This window comes from Cnephaeus nilssonii, assembly GCF_951640355.1.
Source record: "Cnephaeus nilssonii genome assembly, chromosome: 11".
NCBI classification, from domain to species: Eukaryota; Metazoa; Chordata; class Mammalia; order Chiroptera; family Vespertilionidae; genus Cnephaeus; species Cnephaeus nilssonii.
This window is the reverse complement of record NC_137082.1, coordinates 70,205,112-70,226,481: the sequence shown is the minus strand read 5'-3', so window position 1 is coordinate 70,226,481 and position 21,370 is coordinate 70,205,112. Positions and strand designations below refer to the sequence as shown.

The 21,370-nt window shown below is 54.6% G+C and overlaps 1 protein-coding gene across 1 annotated transcript; it reads left to right on the top strand.

Moving 5' to 3' along the window:
* Nucleotides 1-526: 526 nt before the first annotated feature.
* On the top strand, nucleotides 527-20,278 carry L3MBTL1 (L3MBTL histone methyl-lysine binding protein 1). Its single transcript, XM_079783694.1, has 21 exons — nucleotides 527-688; nucleotides 860-1,098; nucleotides 1,436-1,577; nucleotides 1,852-2,002; nucleotides 2,139-2,268; nucleotides 2,948-3,032; nucleotides 3,507-3,595; nucleotides 4,111-4,215; nucleotides 5,136-5,271; nucleotides 5,595-5,686; nucleotides 7,005-7,156; nucleotides 7,879-7,955; nucleotides 8,501-8,586; nucleotides 8,771-8,881; nucleotides 9,356-9,470; nucleotides 10,292-10,391; nucleotides 10,556-10,753; nucleotides 10,844-10,893; nucleotides 13,912-14,069; nucleotides 14,486-14,548; nucleotides 18,759-20,278. The coding sequence occupies exons 1-21, from the start codon at nucleotides 553-555 to the stop codon at nucleotides 18,891-18,893; spliced, it is 2,550 nt and encodes an 849-aa protein (XP_079639820.1). The 5' UTR covers nucleotides 527-552; the 3' UTR covers nucleotides 18,894-20,278.
* Nucleotides 20,279-21,370: the final 1,092 nt, after the last annotated feature.

The following is a 21,370-nucleotide window of genomic DNA, read 5'->3' as shown; positions in this document are numbered from 1 at the left end:
CAACTGAGCCTTACTGGCCAGGGCTATGCAACAAATGTCTGAGTGCCCACTGTGCTTGGGGAGGGCGTGGTGGACAGGTGGCATAAAAGAACATGGTCAGGAAAGACCACCGCCTGGGGAAATGGACCTGTACAAATGAGGGAGAACCTGGTGCTTGAAGGCTCCAAGGTCCCAGATGGAGAAGGGAGTGATTCTGTTGGGGATGGAGGTGGGGGTTGAGAAAGATGGAGTTTGGACTTGGCCTGGGCTCTGTCATGAAGACAGAACCTTGGCCTGAGACATACTCCCCAGAGTCAGTTCTGTATGTCACAGTTTACGAAGCACCGTCACACATGCCCATCTTACGACATGAGGGGAAGCGCAGGGCCTGGCCAGAGCCCTCACCTGGGTGACCTGGTGACAGCCAGGTGTCAGACGTAATGTTCTGTCCCTAAAACACCCTGCTCCCCTTGGGGCTCCCACTTTTCTCTGAGGCTGGGCCTCCTCCTCAAAGAAGCCCTCTCCCTCCCTGATCACCCCTGGGGGCTGTGTTCTGGTTGTAGGCCTACCAGGATGGAGGGGCATGCTGAAATGGAGATGCTGAGAACTCTGAAGGGGCCCTGTCCAGGGGAGGTCAGCGTGCACCTGGTGGCCAGGGGCAGCCCAGGTTCTGGCCCTCACCTGCCCACTACTGCCTTCATCATTCCAGGTGGGCCAAGCCAGGGGTCTTGGGAGGAGGAGCATCCCCATGCCTGCCCAAGCAGGTGTGGATCCTGGGGAGGAGATGGTACTTTTTCACCTGCCTACACATGCATGGCGATTTTGGGGGTAGAGCCACCAGGCTCACCTGTGTGGCGTCTGATTGGGTATCTGTTCACAGCCAGCTCTGCCACCCTTGGCCTGCCCAGCAGCTCCCTGGATGCGTCCTGCTTCCCCCGGGAGCCGATCCATGTGGGCGCCCCGCAGCGAGTGCCCGGCAGCGTGCCTGTCATGGCCACCGTTCTGCCGCAGTTGAGCGCAGGGCCGGCGGCCAGCTCCAGCGCCAGCACAGTGCGGCTGCTGGGGTGGACCGAGGCCGAGGCCCCGGCCCCGCCTCCGCCTCCAGGGGGCGGCCTGCGGGTCAGTGTCTCTGGGGATTGGCGGGTCCAGCCTCAGCTGCGGAGGGGGCTTGCGGGACCCGAGGTGGAAAGTGGGGGGAGCTGGCGGGGATGTAGGACTCAGTGGGTGGGGCTTTGAGGGAGGGACTGGGGACTTGGCCTGGAGTCACCAGGGGTTCTAGAGACGTGGGGAGTGGGCTCTGGGGGCGTGGCTTGGGTGGGGCGGGGCCCAGCGGGATGCTGGGGGAGTGGCTAGGGTGAGACGGTGGGAGCGGGACCGTGAGGCTGGAGGTGGGTCCAAAGCTGGAAGCTGGGACCGAATCCCCGAGTCACCGTCCTGAGACCCTACCGCGCTCCAGTGCCGGCTCAGGGAGTACGCGCCCCGGAACATGGTGGGAGCCGAGCAGCCCCCAAGCCCCGAGCTGCGTCGGGAAGGTGTGGCCGAGTACGAAGCTGGCCAGGCGCCGGCGGGAGGCGGCGATGCGGGCACCCAACAGCCGGGTAGGAGCCCAGGCCTGAGCCGGGGGCCCCTGCGCGGGTGGAGCCACGGTCGGGGGGGGGGGGGGGGCGAGGCCGGGTTCCTGCAGGTGCGCCCAGGGGCTGGTCGCCGGTGGGGAAGGCTTGAGGGGGGTGCGGGGCGGTGGCCAGGAGAGGAGCCCGAGGAGGTAGGACCAAGGGGAAGGCCAGGGCCTGGGGGACGTGGGCTCCGAAGGGGGAGGAGCCTGGGTGTGGCTGGGGTGGGGTGGAGGGCCTGAGGCCCCTTTGGCCCCCACAGCGGACCTCCCCCAGGACCCTCCAGGAGATCCCCCGCAAGACCCCCCAGAGAACGGTGCCACCTGTCAGTGCCAGGCGTGTGAGCCCCAGCAAGGCTCCCGTCCAGATCCTGGCTCCTCCAGGGATGGCTGCCCGCCGCTGTTCCAGGAGCGGTAAGGCACCGGGCTTACCCCTCCACTTGCTCCGCTTTGGGGCCCCCGAGTCCCATTTCTGCTTATGGCTTCGGAGAGGGGCTGGGTGGTGCCCGCTGGGCCAGTGGTTCTTTCCTTCAGGCTGCCCCTCCCGCAGGTCAGTCATCGTGGAGAACTCCTCGGGGCAGAAGTACTACACCAGCACTTCTGAGCTCCTCAAACCCGTGAAGAAGAGGAAGTACAGGGAGTACCACAGCCCATCAGAGGAGTCGGAGCCAGATGCCCTGGTAGGAAGAGGACAGTGGGCGGGGACGGGGAGGCCAGAGGCTACCCCTCAATCCCACTCTCCTCTCCATCAATCCAGGTCATGGGACCGGGCCAGAGAAGACACTTAGTGACTCACTCATCATATTTTAGGGTCTCAGCCTGAGTCAGGTCCTGTACCTGGCTGGAGGGGAATGAATAAATCGCTCTGCTGCTTTTCTGGAGCTCCCACCTCAGTCTAGTGCCAGGGCTGAAACACACTCCCGTGCACCGGCACCCGGGAGAGCTGAGTGGATAGGTGGAGCGCTCCGTCCCGGGAGCCCAGTCCCGAGGCCAGAGGCCAGGGAGCACAGGGCTCTGGTTGCAGAGAAGCTGGAAGAAGCAGCATGAGAGTCCCAGTGGGCAGTCAGAATCCGCACAGGCAGGCGTTTGTGCCCTGTTCCCCGCCCTGGGCATGAGGTGAATTACAGTCCGGTTGTGGAGCTGGTGGTGGTGGTGAGGGGGTTGTTCATGGGGTTCTGTGTCCAAGGGGTAGGAGGTTGTTGCTGGAGCTGCATTCCTTCTGGTGGCCTAGGAGCAATTCCACCTGTGTGGGGCAAAACACCATGCGGCCAGAGAGCCAGGCAGGGGCCGGGAATAGCGACTAGGGCTTCTCTCGAATTCATGAGGACAGGAAGCTGGGATCAGGCTTGCCTTCCACAGGAGAAGCGAGAAGAAAGAAAGGATCCAGAGGGACAGCCCACTGCCAGCATTCCAGAAAGTGAGGAGTGGAATGGCAGCCAGCCTGGTATGTGGCCTGTGGATATATACTCAGGTATTGTGTGGACGCGCATTTGGAGGTGTGAGCCTGGGAGTGTAGGTTACAGTTGTGATGGGGTGTTGTGCATATATAGGTAAGCATCAGTTAGTGTGTGTGAGAGAGTATGAGAAAAAAAACAATGTTTATGGTTTGTGAATTAGTATATGTGTGTTCTCTGTTGGGGTTATCTCATCTGTTCGTTTAGCCTCTATCCTGTTGTGAGTAGGCCTCGCTGCCAGGCTCAGGGTCCAAAGACTTGAGTATCACATGGCATTGCTTCCCTTTGGTGGTATGAGCAAGTCTGTACCCGTCATTGGTCTGACCTTGCTGTTTTGGCCCCCATTCTGACCCTTTGGTTCTAAGAAAAACGGAACAAAGTTCGTTCATAGCCAGCTCTGGCCCTCAGGCCTTCTCCATGACCATCCCCGCTGTCCCATGTCAGCCTGTGTGTCCTGTCCACAGCGTCAGGGGAGAAGAAGGAAGGCTGGTGCTGGGAGTCTTACCTTGAGGAGCAGAAGGCCATCACTGCCCCGGTCAGCCTCTTCCAGGACGTGAGTGGGACAACTTCCGCCTAGGAAATGCTTGTATTCCCAGTCGAGGACTCACCACCCAACTCGGGCCTTCTGGTGTTTTCTATGTCTGACATCTCTTAAAGGGATGTCAGAATGGAAAGGGGAGAGGCTGGTTGGGGACCCAGAGTAGAGAAGAGCCCACAATAAGGGATGTCCAGGGTGGGAAGAAATTGGGAGGTGGAACCAGGCTCACCCATCACTGGGCCTGCAGCCTTTTGAATTCTGGTGCCTTCTACTCAATTCTCTATATTGATATTTCAATGACTTGGATGAGAGAGAACCCTTAAGTCCAGCCCTGACTCAACGCACATTTTTCAAGGGGCCTGGGCGCTATTCTGTCCCCCTCTGAATCCCTGCACTAAAGACCCCCAAATAAGTTATCCCTTTGGTAGTCCCGGCGGGTGGGGCCTAAAGGCAGCTCCTTCACCCCAAGCCCACTAGGCAAGGATAAGGCTGGATGGAAGCTGGGTCCTCTCCAATCTGTGCGTTGACAGTACCAGGCGGTCACTCATAACAAGAATGGCTTCAGATTGGGCATGAAGTTGGAAGGCATCGACCCTCAGCACCCATCCATGTACTTCATCCTCACCGTGGCCGAGGTGAGCCAGGGCTCGCACCACCGTTCTGATGGTGTCTCTCAGGATAGACTGGTGGAGCCTGCCAGGGGCATCCAGGGCTCGGGCTCAGATGAGGGAGACACTCTCCTGCCCCCAGAAAACACACAGGCTAGTGGGGGATTAAGGTGGCACACATAGAAAGACGAAAAATGAACAAAAACCAGATGAAGTGTGAGGGTGGTGATGGTACTAAGTGGGTGTATACGTCAGTGCTGGGCGAACTGGAGGAGATCCCAAGGGCAGGGGTGCTGGCATGAGTCCAACAAGGTGCTTGTTGTCTAGGAACCCACAGTGGTGTGGGAATCAGCCAGGTAAACATATGAGTGACACCCCACAGGTGTGGGACCGGCGTGAGCAGAGAGGCCCCGAGGGGGCAGGAGAAGCTTCACCGAGGAAGGGGCGCCTCTGCTGAGCCGTGAGAGACGAGCTGTGAATGGCTAGGGTGTCCCGGGCAAAAGGAGCGAAGTGAGCAAGGGCTCTGGGGTGTGAAACAGGCCGTGTGTTCAAGGAGCTGCCATTCGCTCAGTGAGGCCAGAGCAGAGTGTGCAACTGGGGAGCAGTGAGAGAAGAAGCAGAAAGAAAGGCCAAGGGGGCGCCTGAGCAAGCCTGAGCCCTGGTAGGTGCCCGTGGGGTTCTGTCTAGGTCTTAAAGGGCAGGAGGATGCCACCGGATGTGCCTGTCTTGTACCCAGAACTCAGAGCTCACAAGTACATGAACTTTCCTCATTGCAGGAGGGTATGGCACAAGGTTCAGGATAGGCGGGAACCTGGGAGTGAAGGGAGGTGGGGAGCCTGCTAGCATTAGAGCCCCCGAGGTGACCAGGCTGGGCAGGAGAGGTGATGGCAAGGGAGTGGGTGTCTGCCTGGCCTTAGGGTCCCTGTGATTCCCCCTCGTGGGGCCAGGTGTGTGGCTATCGTCTCCGACTGCATTTTGATGGGTATTCTGAGTGCCATGACTTCTGGATCAATGCCAACTCCCCTGACATCCACCCTGCTGGCTGGGTTGAGAAGACTGGGCACAAGCTGCAGCCCCCCAAAGGTAAGGCCCAGCTAGGTTGGTCACCGTGAGGCAGTGGCCCTCAGGCCCACCCCTTCTCCCCTGTGGGCTCCCTCCCCTTCCCCACTGCACAGCCAGCCTCTCCACCACCTCCTGCTCTGACGTGGCCCCAGGGTTCTGCTGTGCCCGTGCCCTTTGAGTGTCCACCCGAAGGTATCCTGCTTCAGCCGTGGGTCCCTGGGCAGGTTCTTGAGGGCTGTGGGGTCCTCAGGCCTGCCCGATTCTGCTGCTTCAGTGTGGGGTGCCCTGGCCGCGGCCCAGCCCCTGTCTGCACGGCGCTCTGTTCGTCCCCATGCGGGGCCTAGGTTACAAGGAGGAGGAGTTCAGCTGGAGTCAGTACCTGCGCAGCACAAGAGCTCAGGCTGCCCCCAAGCACCTGTTTGTGAGCCAAAGCCACGTGAGTGCCCCTGAGCCAGAGCAGACACCTGCCCCGGGGACAGCGTCACGGCAGCTGGCCCAGGGTATCTGACTGACCCGAGGAGAGCTCACCTTCCGGTGCTCTCAGCTCTGTTCTGGTCTCTCCCACCAAGCGGGAGGGGCATGCCAGGCAGGCCAAGGCCAGAGGGAGAAGCTGGGCATAGGTTCTCCCCAGTTCCCTCTACAGAAAGCCTCTTCTCCGTACGTCCCCTTGGAGGCCCCCGCACACTGCCTCTGGCTGGGCTCTGAGATGTCACTGTGCATGTCTCTCTCTCTCTCTCTCTCTCTCTCTCTCTCTCTCTCTCTCTCTCTCATATTTTTATTGATTTCAGAGAGGAAGGGAAAGGGAGAGAAAGATAGAAACATCAATGATGAGAGAGAATCATCTATCGGCTGCCTCCTACACATTCCCCCACTGAGGATCGAGCCCACCACCCAGGCATGTGCCCTGACAGGGAATCGAACCGTGACCTCCTGGTTCATGGGTCGATGCTCAACCACTGAGCCACAGGGGCCAGGCACCGTGCTTGTTTCTTGCTTTGGTTTGCTCTGCAGTTTTTGGGGTGCGGTCCGAGCCTCCGTCCTGGGAGCTGCCTTTCCCAGCCTTTTGCCCTACATCAAGGCTCTCCTATTTAGTCTCAACAACCCGACCTTGTCTTTTTGTCTGTTCAAGGCAGCTGGCAGCTTTACCCAGCAGTTCACGTATCTCCTAATCCCAAGCAAATGGTCTGAGAGATATAGGGGACCCCCATTAAAAATATCACCATATCAAAATCCAGGGTTCCCCTGGGCCCAGGACCCTGCCATGCCATTCGGGCAGTTACCCCGCACCTCCAGTCCAGCCCAGGGACCATACCTGCAGGGGCCCAAGTGACTGGTGGGGTTCTACCCGCTCTTGTGAGAGGGGATGCAGACTTGTAAGTCAAACTTTTTCCATCCTGGCCCCACCATTGATTGGCACTGTGGTCCTGGGCAGGTTATCTGACTTATCAAAGGGGGGTGATGACAGCTGTCTCGTTGGGTATAGGGCAGGCTGCGCTCCACCTGGTACGCTTTGGGTGAACGTGTACCTTCCTGCCAGTCACCGTCTTCTGCCATTATGAGGCTTCCTCTGAATGCACCTTGGGGGCCAGAAGTTCCTGAGTGACTCTGGGCTGGGGATTACGATTCTGCCTGTTTATCCCACCCCCTAACCCCAGCATGGCTCTTAGGGAGCCCGCTCCTTCCCTTGCCAGTGGCCTCCAGGCTAGCACTAGCCTGCCTGGCCTGGCCGTGGCAGCCCCTCTTCTTGCCCCCAGAGTTCCCCACCCCTGGGCTTCCAGGTGGGCATGAAGCTGGAGGCTGTGGACCGTATGAACCCATCCCTCGTCTGTGTGGCCAGTGTGACCGACGTGGTGGACAGCCGCTTCCTCGTGCACTTTGACAACTGGGACGATACTTACGACTACTGGTAGTGGGAGGGCCCAGACTTGGCCAGGGGTGGTGAGGGGATGGCAGCGGGTGGGAGGCAAGACTTTGAAAACTTAGACACCATGCAGCCCCTGCTCAGCCCTAGCATTCATATTCGTTTAGGGAGATAATTGGTTGTCCTGTGGATTTAATCTGTGTATATCATAAGAAACACATGCAATATATATTTTTTTAATCCTCATTCGAAGATATGGTCTTTTGTTGTTAAGACTTTAGAAAATATTAAGTGCATGTTTCATAAAGTTGCTCTCTTCTAAGAATGCTAGAATGCCTCTTAGATAAGTTTTTTTATTAACTTTTTAGAGAGAGAGGAAGGAAGAGGGAGAGAGGGAGAAACATTGATCAGTTGCCTCCTGTATGTGCCCTGACTGGGAACTGAACCCATGACCCTTCGGTGCATGGGATGGTGCGATAATCACTGAGCCACACTGGCCATAGCCACAATGCAATATGAGATGTATCATCTAGAAATACCAAGGTTAAGATGAGCAGACCCCTGTGATTCATGATTTGCTCTTAGATAAGATGGCGGTGTTAGAGCTTTCAGTTAATGCTACAGTTTTCTGACTTGCTCACCAGCCATCTGTCTCACTCTCACTAAGAAGTACAATTAGGGTGCACCCTGACGCCATGCTGTTGTAGGCAGCAGGCTCGGGGCCTCCAGTTTCACTTGGGACAGTGAGATATATTCTTGGGTTTCAGGTGTGATCCCAGCAGCCCCTACATCCACCCGGTTGGCTGGTGCCAGAAGCAAGGAAAGCCCCTCACACCGCCACAAGGTGACCGTGCAGCCTGAGCACACCCTAGCCCGGGCCTGGCCCCACACCCCTCTCCCCAGGTCCTATACCAGCACCCCCAGGGGCCTCAGCTTCTATGCCTGGGAGTAGAGAACCCTTTAATTTTAGGAAAGTCCTGTCAAACCCCGACTGTATGAAGGTTTAAGGGAAGAAAGTTAAGTGACACTCCCTCCCCGACAACAAGGGTGCAGGATTCCAGACTGAAGAAAGTGTTCCCTTCCCTTTCAGAGAATTGCATGGGCCCACGTACAACAGAGGTTCAGAGGGGGCTGGGCTGGGGCCGGAGCCGCAGGGCAGTGGAGAGGAATGGGAGGCAGGGTTCCCAGACAGCCCTGTGAACGGGGAGGTGGTGATGTGCTTGCTAGCACCCCTCTGCCTCCGGAGCTCCCGCAAGGAGCTGGCCGTGGTGATGCAGGGGTAGATTGTCCTCCATGGGCCCCTGTCTCTCATGCTCCTGATTTTCCTTGGGGCAGAGAGCTCTCCCAGTACGCCTGGGGGCCTAGACATTGCTGTCTTCCCCTCTCCAGACTACCCAGACCCTGATAGCTTCTGTTGGGAGAAATATCTGGAGGAAACTGGGACCTCTGCTGTGCCCACCTGGGCCTTCAAGGTGGTGAGTTGGCTCTCCTGCCCCCAGAGCTGAGCTCAGGAAGTCGTGGAGCCCTTTGGGCAGCTCGGATGTGCCTCTGCACCCCCCCCCCCCGCCCATTTTCCAGGCACAGCTCTTGGACTCCCTTCTTGGGGGTCTCAGCACGGCTGTCCTGGGCCTCGGCCTGAAGGCTGCTGTCCCCTCGCAGCGACCCCCACACGGCTTCCTTGTTAACATGAAGCTGGAGGCCGTGGACCGCAGGAACCCATCCCTGATCCGTGTGGCCAGTGTGGAGGATGTGGAGGACCATCGGATAAAGGTGGCTCTGGGACCCTTGGGCTGGGGAAGTGAACAGGCCGATTGGGCAGGAATTCTGTAGAGTCATTCGAGGCCAAGGGCATGGCATGAGCCAGACATAAGGGAGGCTGCACGTTGTGGAGAAGAGAGCTCTAAATTTGAGGCTAAAGATCTTGGGTCTCATTCTAGCCTCACCTGTGACTTACGTTTGTGTGCCTGAGCAAGTCATTTCCCCTCTCTGAGCCTTAGCACTCTCGTCTATAAAATGGGCCTAATAATCCTAGATCTATGTAAGGATTGATGGGAGATGCCCATAATTTAATGATGAAGCCCTTGGGACACATTATTGTGGGGTTGGCCCCTTGGTTCTTCCAATCGAGGATCTTGCTTCTGACAGGCTCCGGGGACGGGGAGAGCCTCCTGGAGCCTGCAGGACCTCCCGGCTGAGCGGGGCTCCGCGAGGAATGCCTGACTTCCCAGGGCCTTTCCTCCCCAGCTCCACTTCGATGGCTGGAGTCATGCCTTTGACTTCTGGATTGATGCCGACCACCCGGACATCCACCCCGCCGGCTGGTGCTCCAAGACAGGGCATCCCCTGCAGCCTCCTCTCCGTGTGTACCCCTAGGGCACGCTGATCCTTTCCTACTGATATCCAGCCCCACCCCGAGCTCCTACACCCCCCGCTTTGGTAGCATGCCCAGGTCTGACACACAGGACTCTGGAGGCCTCTGTGAGCTCTGAGACCTCACACCCTCCCTGCCCCAGGGCTTTCTGCTATACTAAGCAGTCCTCTGGCTTCCCCCGTTGTTGGGTTTGGGGTATTGAGGTGTGAAGGGAAACTCACTTGGAGATGTGCTTAGGAGCCACATAGAGCATGCATGGTGTTTGCTAAGGAAATGCTGACTCTGTTAAATAAAATCCGGCCCTTACAGGCAGGGTTAGAGGTCAGATCATTGGACTGCTCAGTTCTCACCCTCGGGATCCCCCCGCCCCACCCCCCCAGCCCTATTTCCCTGCTGCTGCCACATCTGTCTCTCATGGGGTGTTGATCCTTCTCGATTGCTCTCCAAGTATGGGCAGAGCCTAAAAAAAGTTACCCAAGTCTAGGGGATGAAACAGGGAAACAGAGAATAATGTCAGTCTGCCTGACATGGCTCTCAAGTACAGCTGTGCCCACCCAGCTCTGCGTTGGATACTCCCCCCGAGGAGGCAGAGGGCATGGCCTGCAGGTTTCACCAAAGTATATGAGAGCCAAACCCCTCATTCCCTACAGAGAGGTAGATATCCAGTAGCAGGAAGTGGTGTCACAGCCTGGCTTGGGGCCCTTCTACCTGGGGAACTAGTTCCCAGGGCTGACTTCCCTGCTCTCCGTTCATCCCACCCCCACCCCTACCCCAGGACCTTATGCTGACTCTTCTTCCTGCCCCTCCAGATCCCAGAGAGCTCGGCTCTGCCTCCCCTGAGAGCTGTCCCCCTCTCAGCTACCGGGGCCTGCCGCACGCGAGGACCTCCAAGTACAGCTTCCACCACCGGTGAGGGCAGGGCTCCTGCTGAGAGACCCTCAGACACCGCTCAGAGAGGGTCTGTGAGTGGCCAGTCAGCGCTCACTAAAGACCCTCTCTGAATGGGGCCAGGCTTGGAAAGGGCTCATGGGAACAAGCAGGTTCAGCCTAACTTACGCCTTCTTCTTCCCCAGGAAGTGCCCCACGCCTGGTTGTGACGGGTCCGGCCACATCACAGGCAAGTTCACAGCTCACCATTGCCTCTCGGGGTGCCCCCTGGCTGAGAGAAACCAGAACCGGCTGAAAGTGGAGCTGTCCGACTCAGAGGCCTCGGCCCGTAAGAGGAACCTCTCGGGCTTCTCCCTAAGGAAGAAGCCTCGCCATCATGGCCGGTGCGGAGGGCAAGGGTGCAGGGCCTCTTGTCCTCTTGGGCAAGGCCAGGCGCTGATTCCCTGCCATGGACCTGGTTCCTCTCTCTCCAGGACTGGGCGCCCTCCAAAGTATCCGAAGATCACACAAGAAGATTTCGCGAGTAAGTCCAGGGTCATTTACCCCCACGTCCTCCACAGAGTGTTTACAATTGGTGGGATGTTTACAGAGAAGGAGAAGCTGGTCTGGCCGGTGTGGCTCAGTGGTTGAGCATCGACCCATGAACCAGGAGGTCATGGTTCGATTCCAGGTCAAGGCACATGCCTGGGTTGCGGGCTTGATCCCCACTAGGGGGTGTGTAGGAGGCAGCCAATCAATGATTCTCTCTCATCATTGATGTTTCTGTCTCTCTCCCTCTCCATCTCCCTCTCTCTGAAATCAATAAAAACGTATTTTAAAAATAAAAAATAATAAATAGTCCTTTATAAAAAAGAGAGAGAGAGAGAGAAGGAGAAGCTGGAAAGGTGGTTGTATCTCTTCGTTTGAGATACTTGGGGAGCATGGAGCAGTGGCAAGAGTACAGGATGGGGCCTCGAATGACCACAGGTTCCAGGCCCATTTCACCCACAGCTTTGCTGGGAATCTGTGGGAAAGGCACAGAACCTCTCTGGGCCTCTGGTTCTCCACTGGGAGGTCAGATGATGCCCTAGCTCTGTTCTTCATTCTAGGCTCCCTGGGAGGGAAGCCATGGCTTGTCACTGTCTAGCTGTGTGACCTTGAACAGTTTCCTCATTTGAAAACAAGAATATAACTGCCCTGGCAGGGTATCGCAGTTGGTTAGAGCATCGTCCCGATACGCCAAGGTTGTGAGTTCGATCCTCAGTCAGGGCACACACAAGAAGCAACCAATGAATGCATGTTTGGAACAACAAATCCATCTCTCTCTCTCTCTAAAAATAAATAAATGTTTAAAAGAAAAGAAAAAACAAAACATGAAAACTGCCTTTCACATGTCAGCTACCTGCAATAATAGTGGTTACTGTTAGGGTTTACTGAACACTCTAGGCCGAGCACTGTTTCAGGTGCTTTCCATATACTGTGGTCGCTGACTCTCACAAGCGTCCCATGCTGTGGATAGGATTCTCTCCTTCTGAGAGAAGAGAAATGAGAGGCTCAGAGAGAGAGAAGTCGTTTGCCTGAGGTCATTTGCCTTGTCAGGAGCAGAGCTGGGATTCAAACTCGGGTCTGAGTTCTGCTATGTGCTGCTGATGTAATAGACACAAAGCACCTAACCTAAAGGCCAGTCCCCTTCCCAACCCCCTTTGCCTTAGCTTGGCTGTCATAACCAAGCACCACAGAGGGGGTGGCTTAAACGACGGAAATTTATTTTCTCACACTTCTGGAGGCTAAAAGTCCAAGATCAAAGAGTGGAGGGTTTGGTTTCTTCGGAGGCCTCTCCTGGCCTTGAAGATGTCTGCCTTCTTGCTGTGTCCTCACGTGGTCTTTCCTCTGTGCCTCTATCCTCCCCTCCCCCCTCCCCCCCCGCCCCGCCATCTTTCTGTGTGTCCAAAATTCTTTTTCTTATAGAATTAGAGTCCACCCTACCTAATCACCTCTTTAAAGGCCCTTTCTCTAATTACAGCCACATTCTGAGGTACTGGGGGCTAGAGTTTTAACATATGGATTTGGGGAGACGCAGTTCAGCCCATAGCATGCTCCAAGGGGAGGCACAAAGGGACTGCACCCTCTGTTGTGTGATGAATTCGTGTCACCTCTTTGACCAGTAGCAAGGGCTGATACACGACAGGGGCACTGGGGATCTTGCCTCAGTTGAGTTGCACATGGTTTTACGTCAAGAGGAGACCATGAACAATCACCTGGTTCATCACACAATGTCTGGGCAGGACCCAGCCTATTCGAGTGCTTCAGGAACAGTCTGAACCTGGGCAGGACTGACGTCAGACTGCCTTTCACCTGCTGCGAAACCCTGAACAGGTGATGCCACCTCTCTGAACCGCAGTTGCCTCGTCTGTAAAATGCTGATGATAACAGTGCCAATCTCAAAAGGTGGTGGGAGACTTAAACGAGATGGTCGCATAACCTGCTGGAATTCTTGTGTGTCCTGATCTCTTGCCTGATTTCCTCCTGGTGTTGTTCCCTACTGTTTCCTCTGGGTGAAGACAGAAGGCGATTCCTGCAGCCTCAGGCCTGAGTGAGGAGGGTCTCAGAGTGAGGACTTTTGGGGGTGGGACTGCAGAGGTACCTCTTCCACCTTCAGTGGTAAACCTGGTCGGCTTCCATTGCAGGGCCACGTTCTGACCACCAGAGGGCGAGTGCCTATGTTCTTTCCAGAAGTGTCCTGAGGACTTAGGGAAGTTCCGTCTTCCCAGAGCCTGAGGCTATAGCCCTCCAGGGACAGAACGGAGGACAGGGCTCAGGCCTCGGCCCTCTGTGCAGGGCTCCCTTGTCTTACCAGCTGGCTCTCTCACAGACGGGACACGGGTCACTCTGGATTTCGTTCCGGAGGCTTCTCACACATCCACGGGTAGACCTCTTCAGTGTGGGCTCCAGGGTTCTCTGGCAAACAGCTCCGAGGTGAAGGCTGCCTGCCAAGGACAGGGCTCAGCTGTGCTCTCCCTGCTGGTAGGGCCCTCCCAGCCCCCTGAGTGTCAGTGTTTGAGAGAACAAGAGGAAACCACCGAGATTTCCTTGCCCAACCTGTTCATTTACAGGCTGGGAAACTGAGGCCCATGTTATGTGACTTGCCCAGGATTCAAGAGCAAGTTAGTGAGGGCCCAAAAGGACTTTAGGGAAGGGAGGACAAACAGAACGAGATTCTTGCTGGGATGTCCACCCCTTGGATGCAAGGTATCTCTAGAAGGGGACCAGGATGCTGCAGCAGCTCTGAGAAAGCCTCCTAGCAGGGCCCAGAGTGCAGCCTCAGAGGGGTGGGGGTTGGGGAGGAGGTCATTCCAAACAGCTGACCTGAGAGTCTGTTTAGCAAGGAACCCACTTTCCCGGAAGGAGCGAGCCCAGATGAGTCCGATCTGGACCACCCTCTTGGCTCTGCAAGGCTATCAGAAGGGGGCATGGTCCTCTTGAGTGGCGTGGGTACAGGCCGGCTCCTGGGGCCAGGTTAGTCCTCAGCATCGGCCTGCCCGCCTCTGCCTCTGCTTTCCAGCACTAACGACCGATGTCATCCACCAGTCCTTCTTCATGTCACCCCTGTCGGCCCACCCTGACCGGTCCCTCTCGGTGTGCTGGGAGCAGCATTGCAAGCTCCTGCCGGGAGTGGCGGGCATCTCGGCCTCCACAGTGGCCAAGTGGACCATCGATGAGGTGAGGAGCTCGGCCCCTCCTCCCCTCCCCTACTCTGCCCTCTCACCCGGACACCCTCGTTCGGGAGGCCTTCCCGGGCAGAGCTGGAAGCTGCCCCTGACACTAGCTCCTGCTCATCCCTCAAGTCCACGGACCCTCTAGCTGCCCAGCGGGGACTGACGGAGAGACTGTTTCATGGCCCATCCTGCTGGAGGGGGAGAGGGGCCGGCTACTAGCCCGCCTGGAAATCTAGCGGGAGAGGCAGGCTGAGCCTCACATGCCCAGTAGCACAGAGATGCAAGGATCCTCTTAGGTGGATAAGAAAAAGCAACACAGTCACGCCCAGAAGGTGCCAAGGCCATATAAGCCACCTCCCCGCTGTCTCCCAAGCCCCTGTATCCTTGGCAACAGGCAACATGTCTTCTTTGATTTCCAAGGTCTTTGGCTTCGTTCAGACCCTGACAGGTTGTGAGGACCAAGCACGACTCTTCAAAGATGAGGTAAGTAAGGTGCAAGTGCAGAGTGGGGACAGAGAAAGAGCACCCACTGAGAGGCAGGAAGCAGGTGTCCCCACTAGTGCTGCCCCCAGATAGGGAAGGTCCTGTTGTCACACCTGCGGGAGAGTAGTCATAGCCACACCTCTGGGAAAAATCTGGTACGGACTGTGGCCCAGCGTGGGAACCCTCTGTATGCAGACCATCCCAGGAAGGAAGGAGCATCCTGGAGACCAGGTTCCATCTACCCCTCTGCCCTCTGCCCCATCTTTTGTTCTCCAAACGTATCTTTAGCTGGTTAATTCAAGTGCATTGTAATACCTGACGGCACAGGTATTGCCATTTATTGCAGGGATCCTAACATACACTTAAAACCAAGACCCCAAAGCTCTCCCCAGAGGTAAGAAGCAGCAAGTTGTAGATAAAAGAATGCTAGCTTTGCAGACAGTTGGGTTTGAATCCCAGTTCTGCCAATTTGAGCTTTTCACTGGCCCTGAGCCTGCATCTTCTTCTGTGTAAAATTGAGATAAAAATAGATATAATGATGTCTGCCTTTCAAGGCCACTGTGAGCATTGGAAATGATGAGTGGACCGTTGTATCAGAATGTCTAGTATAGTTATACTCTAGTATATATGCTATTATATTATTGTAAGAGTCATATATATTAATATTATATATAATATTATAGAGTAATATGTAAATCATATCACTCTACAAGAATAACTGATACAGTGGGGCTTCAGTCAATGGTTGTTCTGACTTTGAATGTGCAGTCATCCTTAAATGAAGAACTTTATCATGTCTCTCCAATCTGTAGAGTTTGAAACTGGAAGGGGCCTTTGAGTTTGTTTAGGTCTTCCTTCCAAAGAATGCACACATCCCCTTCACCCACGAAGTGTGGTCTCTGCTCGCCTAGTGCCTCCTCCAGGCGAGGCCCATGAGAGAGAAGTCTGCCCCCTTTCCCGGGAGAATCTCTATCCAGCCCACCAGCCAGGTTCTCCTCAGATCCTAGTTTGGTGGGGCTCCCTCGCTCCTCCCCATTCTGGGTCCTTTCCTTCTGGGTTGTGATCTTCTTATCGTAATGGGTGTGTCCGGGGCTGCACCTGTGTTTCAGACGCTCTCTGAACAACACCACACCTGGGCTGCTCCTCCAGATGGCTTTGGTTTCTGTTTTTAAAAAGACTTTCTTACTTTAGAGCAGTTTCAGGTTCACAACAAAATTGAGAAGACAGTACAGAGATTACCCATGTGCCCCCTGCCCACATGCACAGCCTCCCGCTTCATCGGCATCGCTCAGCAGAGCGGGGCATTTGTTACAGTTGATGAACTGACATGTAGATGTGTGTACATGGAGATCAAATATACACGGAGAGAAAGGCACCCATCGTAAAAGTGCACACCCACAGCTTTGTGAAATGTGTACACTCTGAACCCCATACTTCAGACAAGATATGAAGCATTCCCGTCACACCAGATAGTTCTTTCTCAGCCCCTTTCATCAGTCCCCAACCTCACGGCAACCTCACACCCAGCACCACAGGTTAGCTTTGCCTTGAACACCATATAAATGGAATCATACAGCATACTCTTTTTTGTCTGTCTCTTTTCACTCAGTGTGATGCTTTTGAGGTTCATTCATGTTCTTGTGCAGACCCTTAGTTTGTTCATTTTTATTGCCACGCAGTGCTCCATTTTATGAATATCCCACAGTTAACGGACATTTTCTCTCCCCCTTGATTTGAACCCTATATTTTTGTGAGTAAAACTTAAGATTGCACTAGCTTTATTATAGCCACATCACACCAGTTTTGAGTTCATAAAAGTCCCCAAGTGCTTTTATATCAATTATCCATTATAATCAAACCAAAGTTTCCAGTGCGTTACTTGTACCACTGGCTTTTTAAAATTAATCTAATGAAAGACTTCACATTTCTCCCTATTAAATGTTATCATATTGGTTTCATGATCTCACTGTTTTAAATCTTAACTCTGTCATCTCTGATATTAATAAGCCTTTCCAGCCTCATACAACTTGTACATTTTTTAAATATGTGTGTAATGATTTTAGAGAGAGAGGGAGCAAGATAGAAACATCAATGAGAGAGAAACATCAACATCCATTGGCTGCCTCCTGTACGCCCCTGACTGGGGATTGAACCGGCAACCTCCTGGTGCATGGGTTGACGCTCAATTAATGAGTCACCCCAGCTGGGCTACAACTTGTACATTTGATAACTAAGCCTTCTGTGTTAATTTAAGCCAAGTGTTCACCACACGTGTTGATAAAACAGAGCAGAACCATGTGGCGTCCATTAGAGATCTTCCATTAGGTGACAACCGGCCATAAACGAACACTCTCTGAGTACAGTTGTTCAGCCAGCTGCTGAGCCACCCAAGAATTTTATCCTCTAGCTCATGCTGGGCTTCGCATTGTCCCCTTGTTGGAAGAAGGGTTATCTGTCTGGGAACATCTGCTGCGTGTCTCGGTTCAGCATGTTCTGTGATACAAAACAGCAATGGCCAGAGCAAGGAGGGGTGCTGGTGGACCGACAGTACCCAATACAGTCTCAGTGTAGACCTTTGTGGGGGCTGAGGATTGCCTTCTCCAAGGTCTGGTCCACGGCATCAGTCTTCCCAGGGAGTGGGTTTTCTCTGGCCGAACGGATGCAGCCAGGACACTCAGGGACACCGGTCAAGATGAATGGTAAATTGCTGCTTCTGGTAGTCTGTGGTTAGGACTCCGAGGGAGGTGTGTGCCAGGTGTAATGGGTGCTCAGAGGAGCGGGCAGGACAGAGAGGGGTCAACAGACTCTGCTGACTGTGCAGCTGGATAAACACGGGTAACTTCCTGTTCCCTGAGCGTCCCTCTTTCTTGGGTTCCTGGGGACCATGCCTCTCTGTTGTGATAGCATAGAAGTCTCCTCATCAGCTGATTAGATTTTAGCTTGGCCTCTGTTAAACATCCCATGGGTGGCTCTCTAAGGATCTTTCCAGGTTACCCCAACCTGGGGAAATTCCCTGGTCCTATCCACAGCCCTCGGGCTATTGCTTAGGGTGGATCATTGCATTTGGCTCATTTTATTCATTTTCCTGTTGAATTCCTCTACCTTCAAGGTCAAATATGACCATTTCCGAGATTATGGCTGAAAACTCTCCATATACATCAGCACACATACAACATCTTGTATGTTCTTGAGTAATTCCATTGTCCCCTGACATAGTCCCAAACTACTAGTCAACAAGCTCCAGTCTCTGCTGTGAAGAACCTAGAGTCAACCTCAGCAGTTCCAGTAGTGAGAAATCTCCAAGCGAGGCACAGGAACCCCTGGAAAAAGTCTTGCAGAAGGTGCCCTGGGTTGTCTCATTGCTTCCTTACAGTGTCATTCAACTTGTTGCAACATCCCGTGTATTTCCTATAAACTGGAAGTTAGAAACAAAGGCTTGGTGAGATTTAGATGAAATCTCAAGCTCGCTCTCTCTCTCAGAGCTCATAGGTAATACTGTGATGCATTGATCGGAATGCCCGCATGTCTGTTAGCTGCCCTGAGACTGACCAGTGGGTTCATGTGGGGACAGCAAGAGCAGGTTTTGTTGTTGTTGTTGTTTTAATTTCTACCTGAGGATATTCTTCCATTGATTTTTAGAGAGAGTGGAAGAGAGAAGGAAAGACAAAGAGAAATATCGATGTGAGAGAAACACATCGATTGGTTGCCTCCTGCAGGGCCCGGGCTGGGGAGGAGCCTGCAACCGAGGCACATGCCCTTGACTGGAATCGAACCCAGGACCCTTTGGTCTGCAGGCCTGCGCTTTAACCACTGAACCAAACCGACTAGGGCAGCAATAGCAGTTTTTTGAAGCCACTGTCAGTGAAGACTCAAAAAACATTATGCAAATACACACTGAAGTCCAGATCTGTCAGCAGAAAGAGTGTGTGAGTGTGAGTGTGTGTGTGTGAACATGGGAACACCAGCGGATATCTTTCTTTCCTTCTCTGTCCCCATTGCTATCTTCCTTTTTTCCTTTCTCCCTCCCTTGTCCTTTCTCCTTTTCCTTCTTCTTTCCCTCTCCCTCCTCCTTTCCTTCCCCCCATATATCCTTTACGCCAATTTTCCTTCTCCCCTTCCCCCTCACCATGCATATGCCCACCTTCCTTCACTCCTTCCCCATGACCCTCTCCACCTTCTCCGATTTCCACTTCCCTCCCCCAACCCTCAGATGATTGATGGCGAGGCCTTCCTTTTGCTGACACAGGCGGACATTGTGAAGATCATGAGCGTCAAGCTGGGTCCAGCCTTGAAGATCTATAACGCCATTCTCATGTTCAAAAACGCCGATGACACCTTAAAGTGACTGGCTCAGGGCTGGGCCCTCCTCCAACCCCAGCCGGGCCTCCCTCTGCACCTGATGCTTCCTTCCTAACCTGAGTTCCTCATACCCCACCTGTGCCCCCACTACGCTCTGTATCTGACCAGGGGTGGTTGCTCTTCTCTCCAGGGCTGCTTCCTTCAAGGTACATGGGAGCAGAGGAGCCCCGGGCAGGATGGAGTCCTGGAACTCATCTGCCACCAGGCATAGCAGTGAGGGTGTGACATGGCTGGGGGAGCATTACTGATGGAGTGGGTCGGGGGCACCCTGCCTGTGGCAGCCCACATCTCTAGCCAACTTGTTTTATCACCAAAGCTTCTTTTTGTTTGCAATTAAGAACAGTCTGGGAGAGCCAGAGGCCCTTTTCGGCATCTCTGTGCTTTTCTTTCCTTGTCTCCTTTCCTCCTACCAAGTGACCCTGCCACAAACATATTTACTCAGAAGGCACCACCCCCCTCTGTCTTTTGGTTTTGCCGCCCTCATTCTGCTGCCCAGTTTTCTGGTCAGTGCCCCCACCTGGCACAGCCAGACCCCATTGGCTCCTCCCTTTAAGTGGGTGCGCCTCAGACACATGTTTTCATAGGATCCAATGGGAGTCTGGGCTGCCTTTCTCCACTTTACCCAGAAGTGAGGGATTCTGAGCCCAAATGCCTTCTTAAATGTGTCCAGCTCTGGACCACTTGGCATTGTTAGTGTTCCACGCCTAGTCCTGTTTCCAGCAGAGCGGGTGGTCAGAGCATTTCACCTCTGCAGCAGGGTTAAGGTTCCATGGGTGTTCCCCAGTGTGTCAGGTATGGGAGGAGGCAACCTGAATGGCTAGGTAGCCAAGGCCAGCCCAAGAGTACGTCAGACAGTCTCGGTCAATCTTAGGTCAGATGGGCAGCTCCACCAGGCATAGTGGCTCCCAAAGCTGGCAGCCATGGGTCTCAGCTAAGGTGTTGCCCATGGCGGGAGTCAGGGGAGCATGCGTGCCAGGCCTCCTGGCATGGGCATGTAGCACTCTGTCTAGTACACACACACACCCTGCAACATCACCTCAGCCTGTCCCTCACATGCCCTGCTCTTGAGTTTTACAAAGAGGACTTGAAGTTGGGAGTTGGGAAAGTGAATTCTATCTTTGAGCTCTCTGAGTCCTTTAAGTCTTTCTTGCCCTTCTCCATCAGTGTTGCAGTGGGGGGCCTGCTGGGACTCTGGGACTTTGATCTTTCTGTACAAGTGGGGGCCTAGCTGCCACTGAGCCACTGCCAAACCTGAAGCCTGGGAGCAGGCCCCACACAGAGGTGGGGAGCAGGAGCTGAGCTGGGCCTTCCCCAGACTGCTCTGCCAGCCATGGGAGGTGTGTGTGTGTGTGTGTGTGTGTGTGTGTGTGTGTGTGTATGTGTGTGTGTGTGTGTGTGTAGCGCACTCAGAAGTGTTGGACAGGGAGATGTGAGGCTCAGTGTTGGGAAAATGTCAAGGGCTATTCCTGTTACAATATGAAGCTTTATCATTCCCATAGAAGAGAGAAACCCAAAGTTCAGTTGATTTCCTGTCCCTGCCCAGTAGGGGACCCTCTCTCACAAGGGACCAGACAGCTTTGCTCGGGCAGCCATTCAGCCCCCAGCCGAGCTCCCACAGGACTTACATGTTCCTTCCCTTCCAGCCCTAAGAGGCAGCTCTAAGCACTACCTCCCAGGGAGGAACGCGGGAGGGCCTGAAGGTTGGGTTTACAGAAGTCGCATTGGTGTCCCCATTGGCCAAGAGCCTCTCTATCTTGGTTGCTTAAGTGGTGGCAAAACTCACCAGTTCTTGGCAGAGATGCTCACTGGCTTTGTGGTGTGAGGAGAAGGCAGCAAGTCCACACAGTTGAGTGGGGCTGGGATGGCTTTGCCATGTGGATTTACTAACCACACTCTTAATACCTGCCTACCAGAAAGGCAGGATGGACCAAGGGCCTCGAGGAAAAGGGCCCCCGGGCCTCCGAACTTTGAGGCCTCAGCACTTTGTGCACCAATGTCAAACTCTTTGGAAAGAAACCAAATCATAAAAAAGGAGAAAGAAATCTGCCTCCTGTCCACCCTGCTACCTCCCTTTCACCCCCATCCTGTCCCCAAATGAGATCATCGCACCTTGACCTGGGAGGGCAGTGAGGGGAGGGAGTTGGCGCCGGTGCCCAGTGCCATGTGACCTCTGCCCAGCTCTCCAGCAGAGGTACCACTTACACTTTGGCCCGGCAGCCTCGCCCAGCTCTGGCCTAGGCCAGGGAGGACCTTTCTGTTTGGCTTCTGAAACAGAAAGAATGATCCCAGAGCTTGAAAATGAAACTTGTTTGCACTTTCATTCACATGCACTTTGGTGGAGTTAGGTTTTTGTATTTGCTGTGTGTGTGTGTGTGTGTGTGTGTGTGTGTGTGCGCACGCGTGCGCCCATGCGCCCGTGCACCCATGTGTGCACATGTACGTGTTTGTGTGCATGTGTGCACA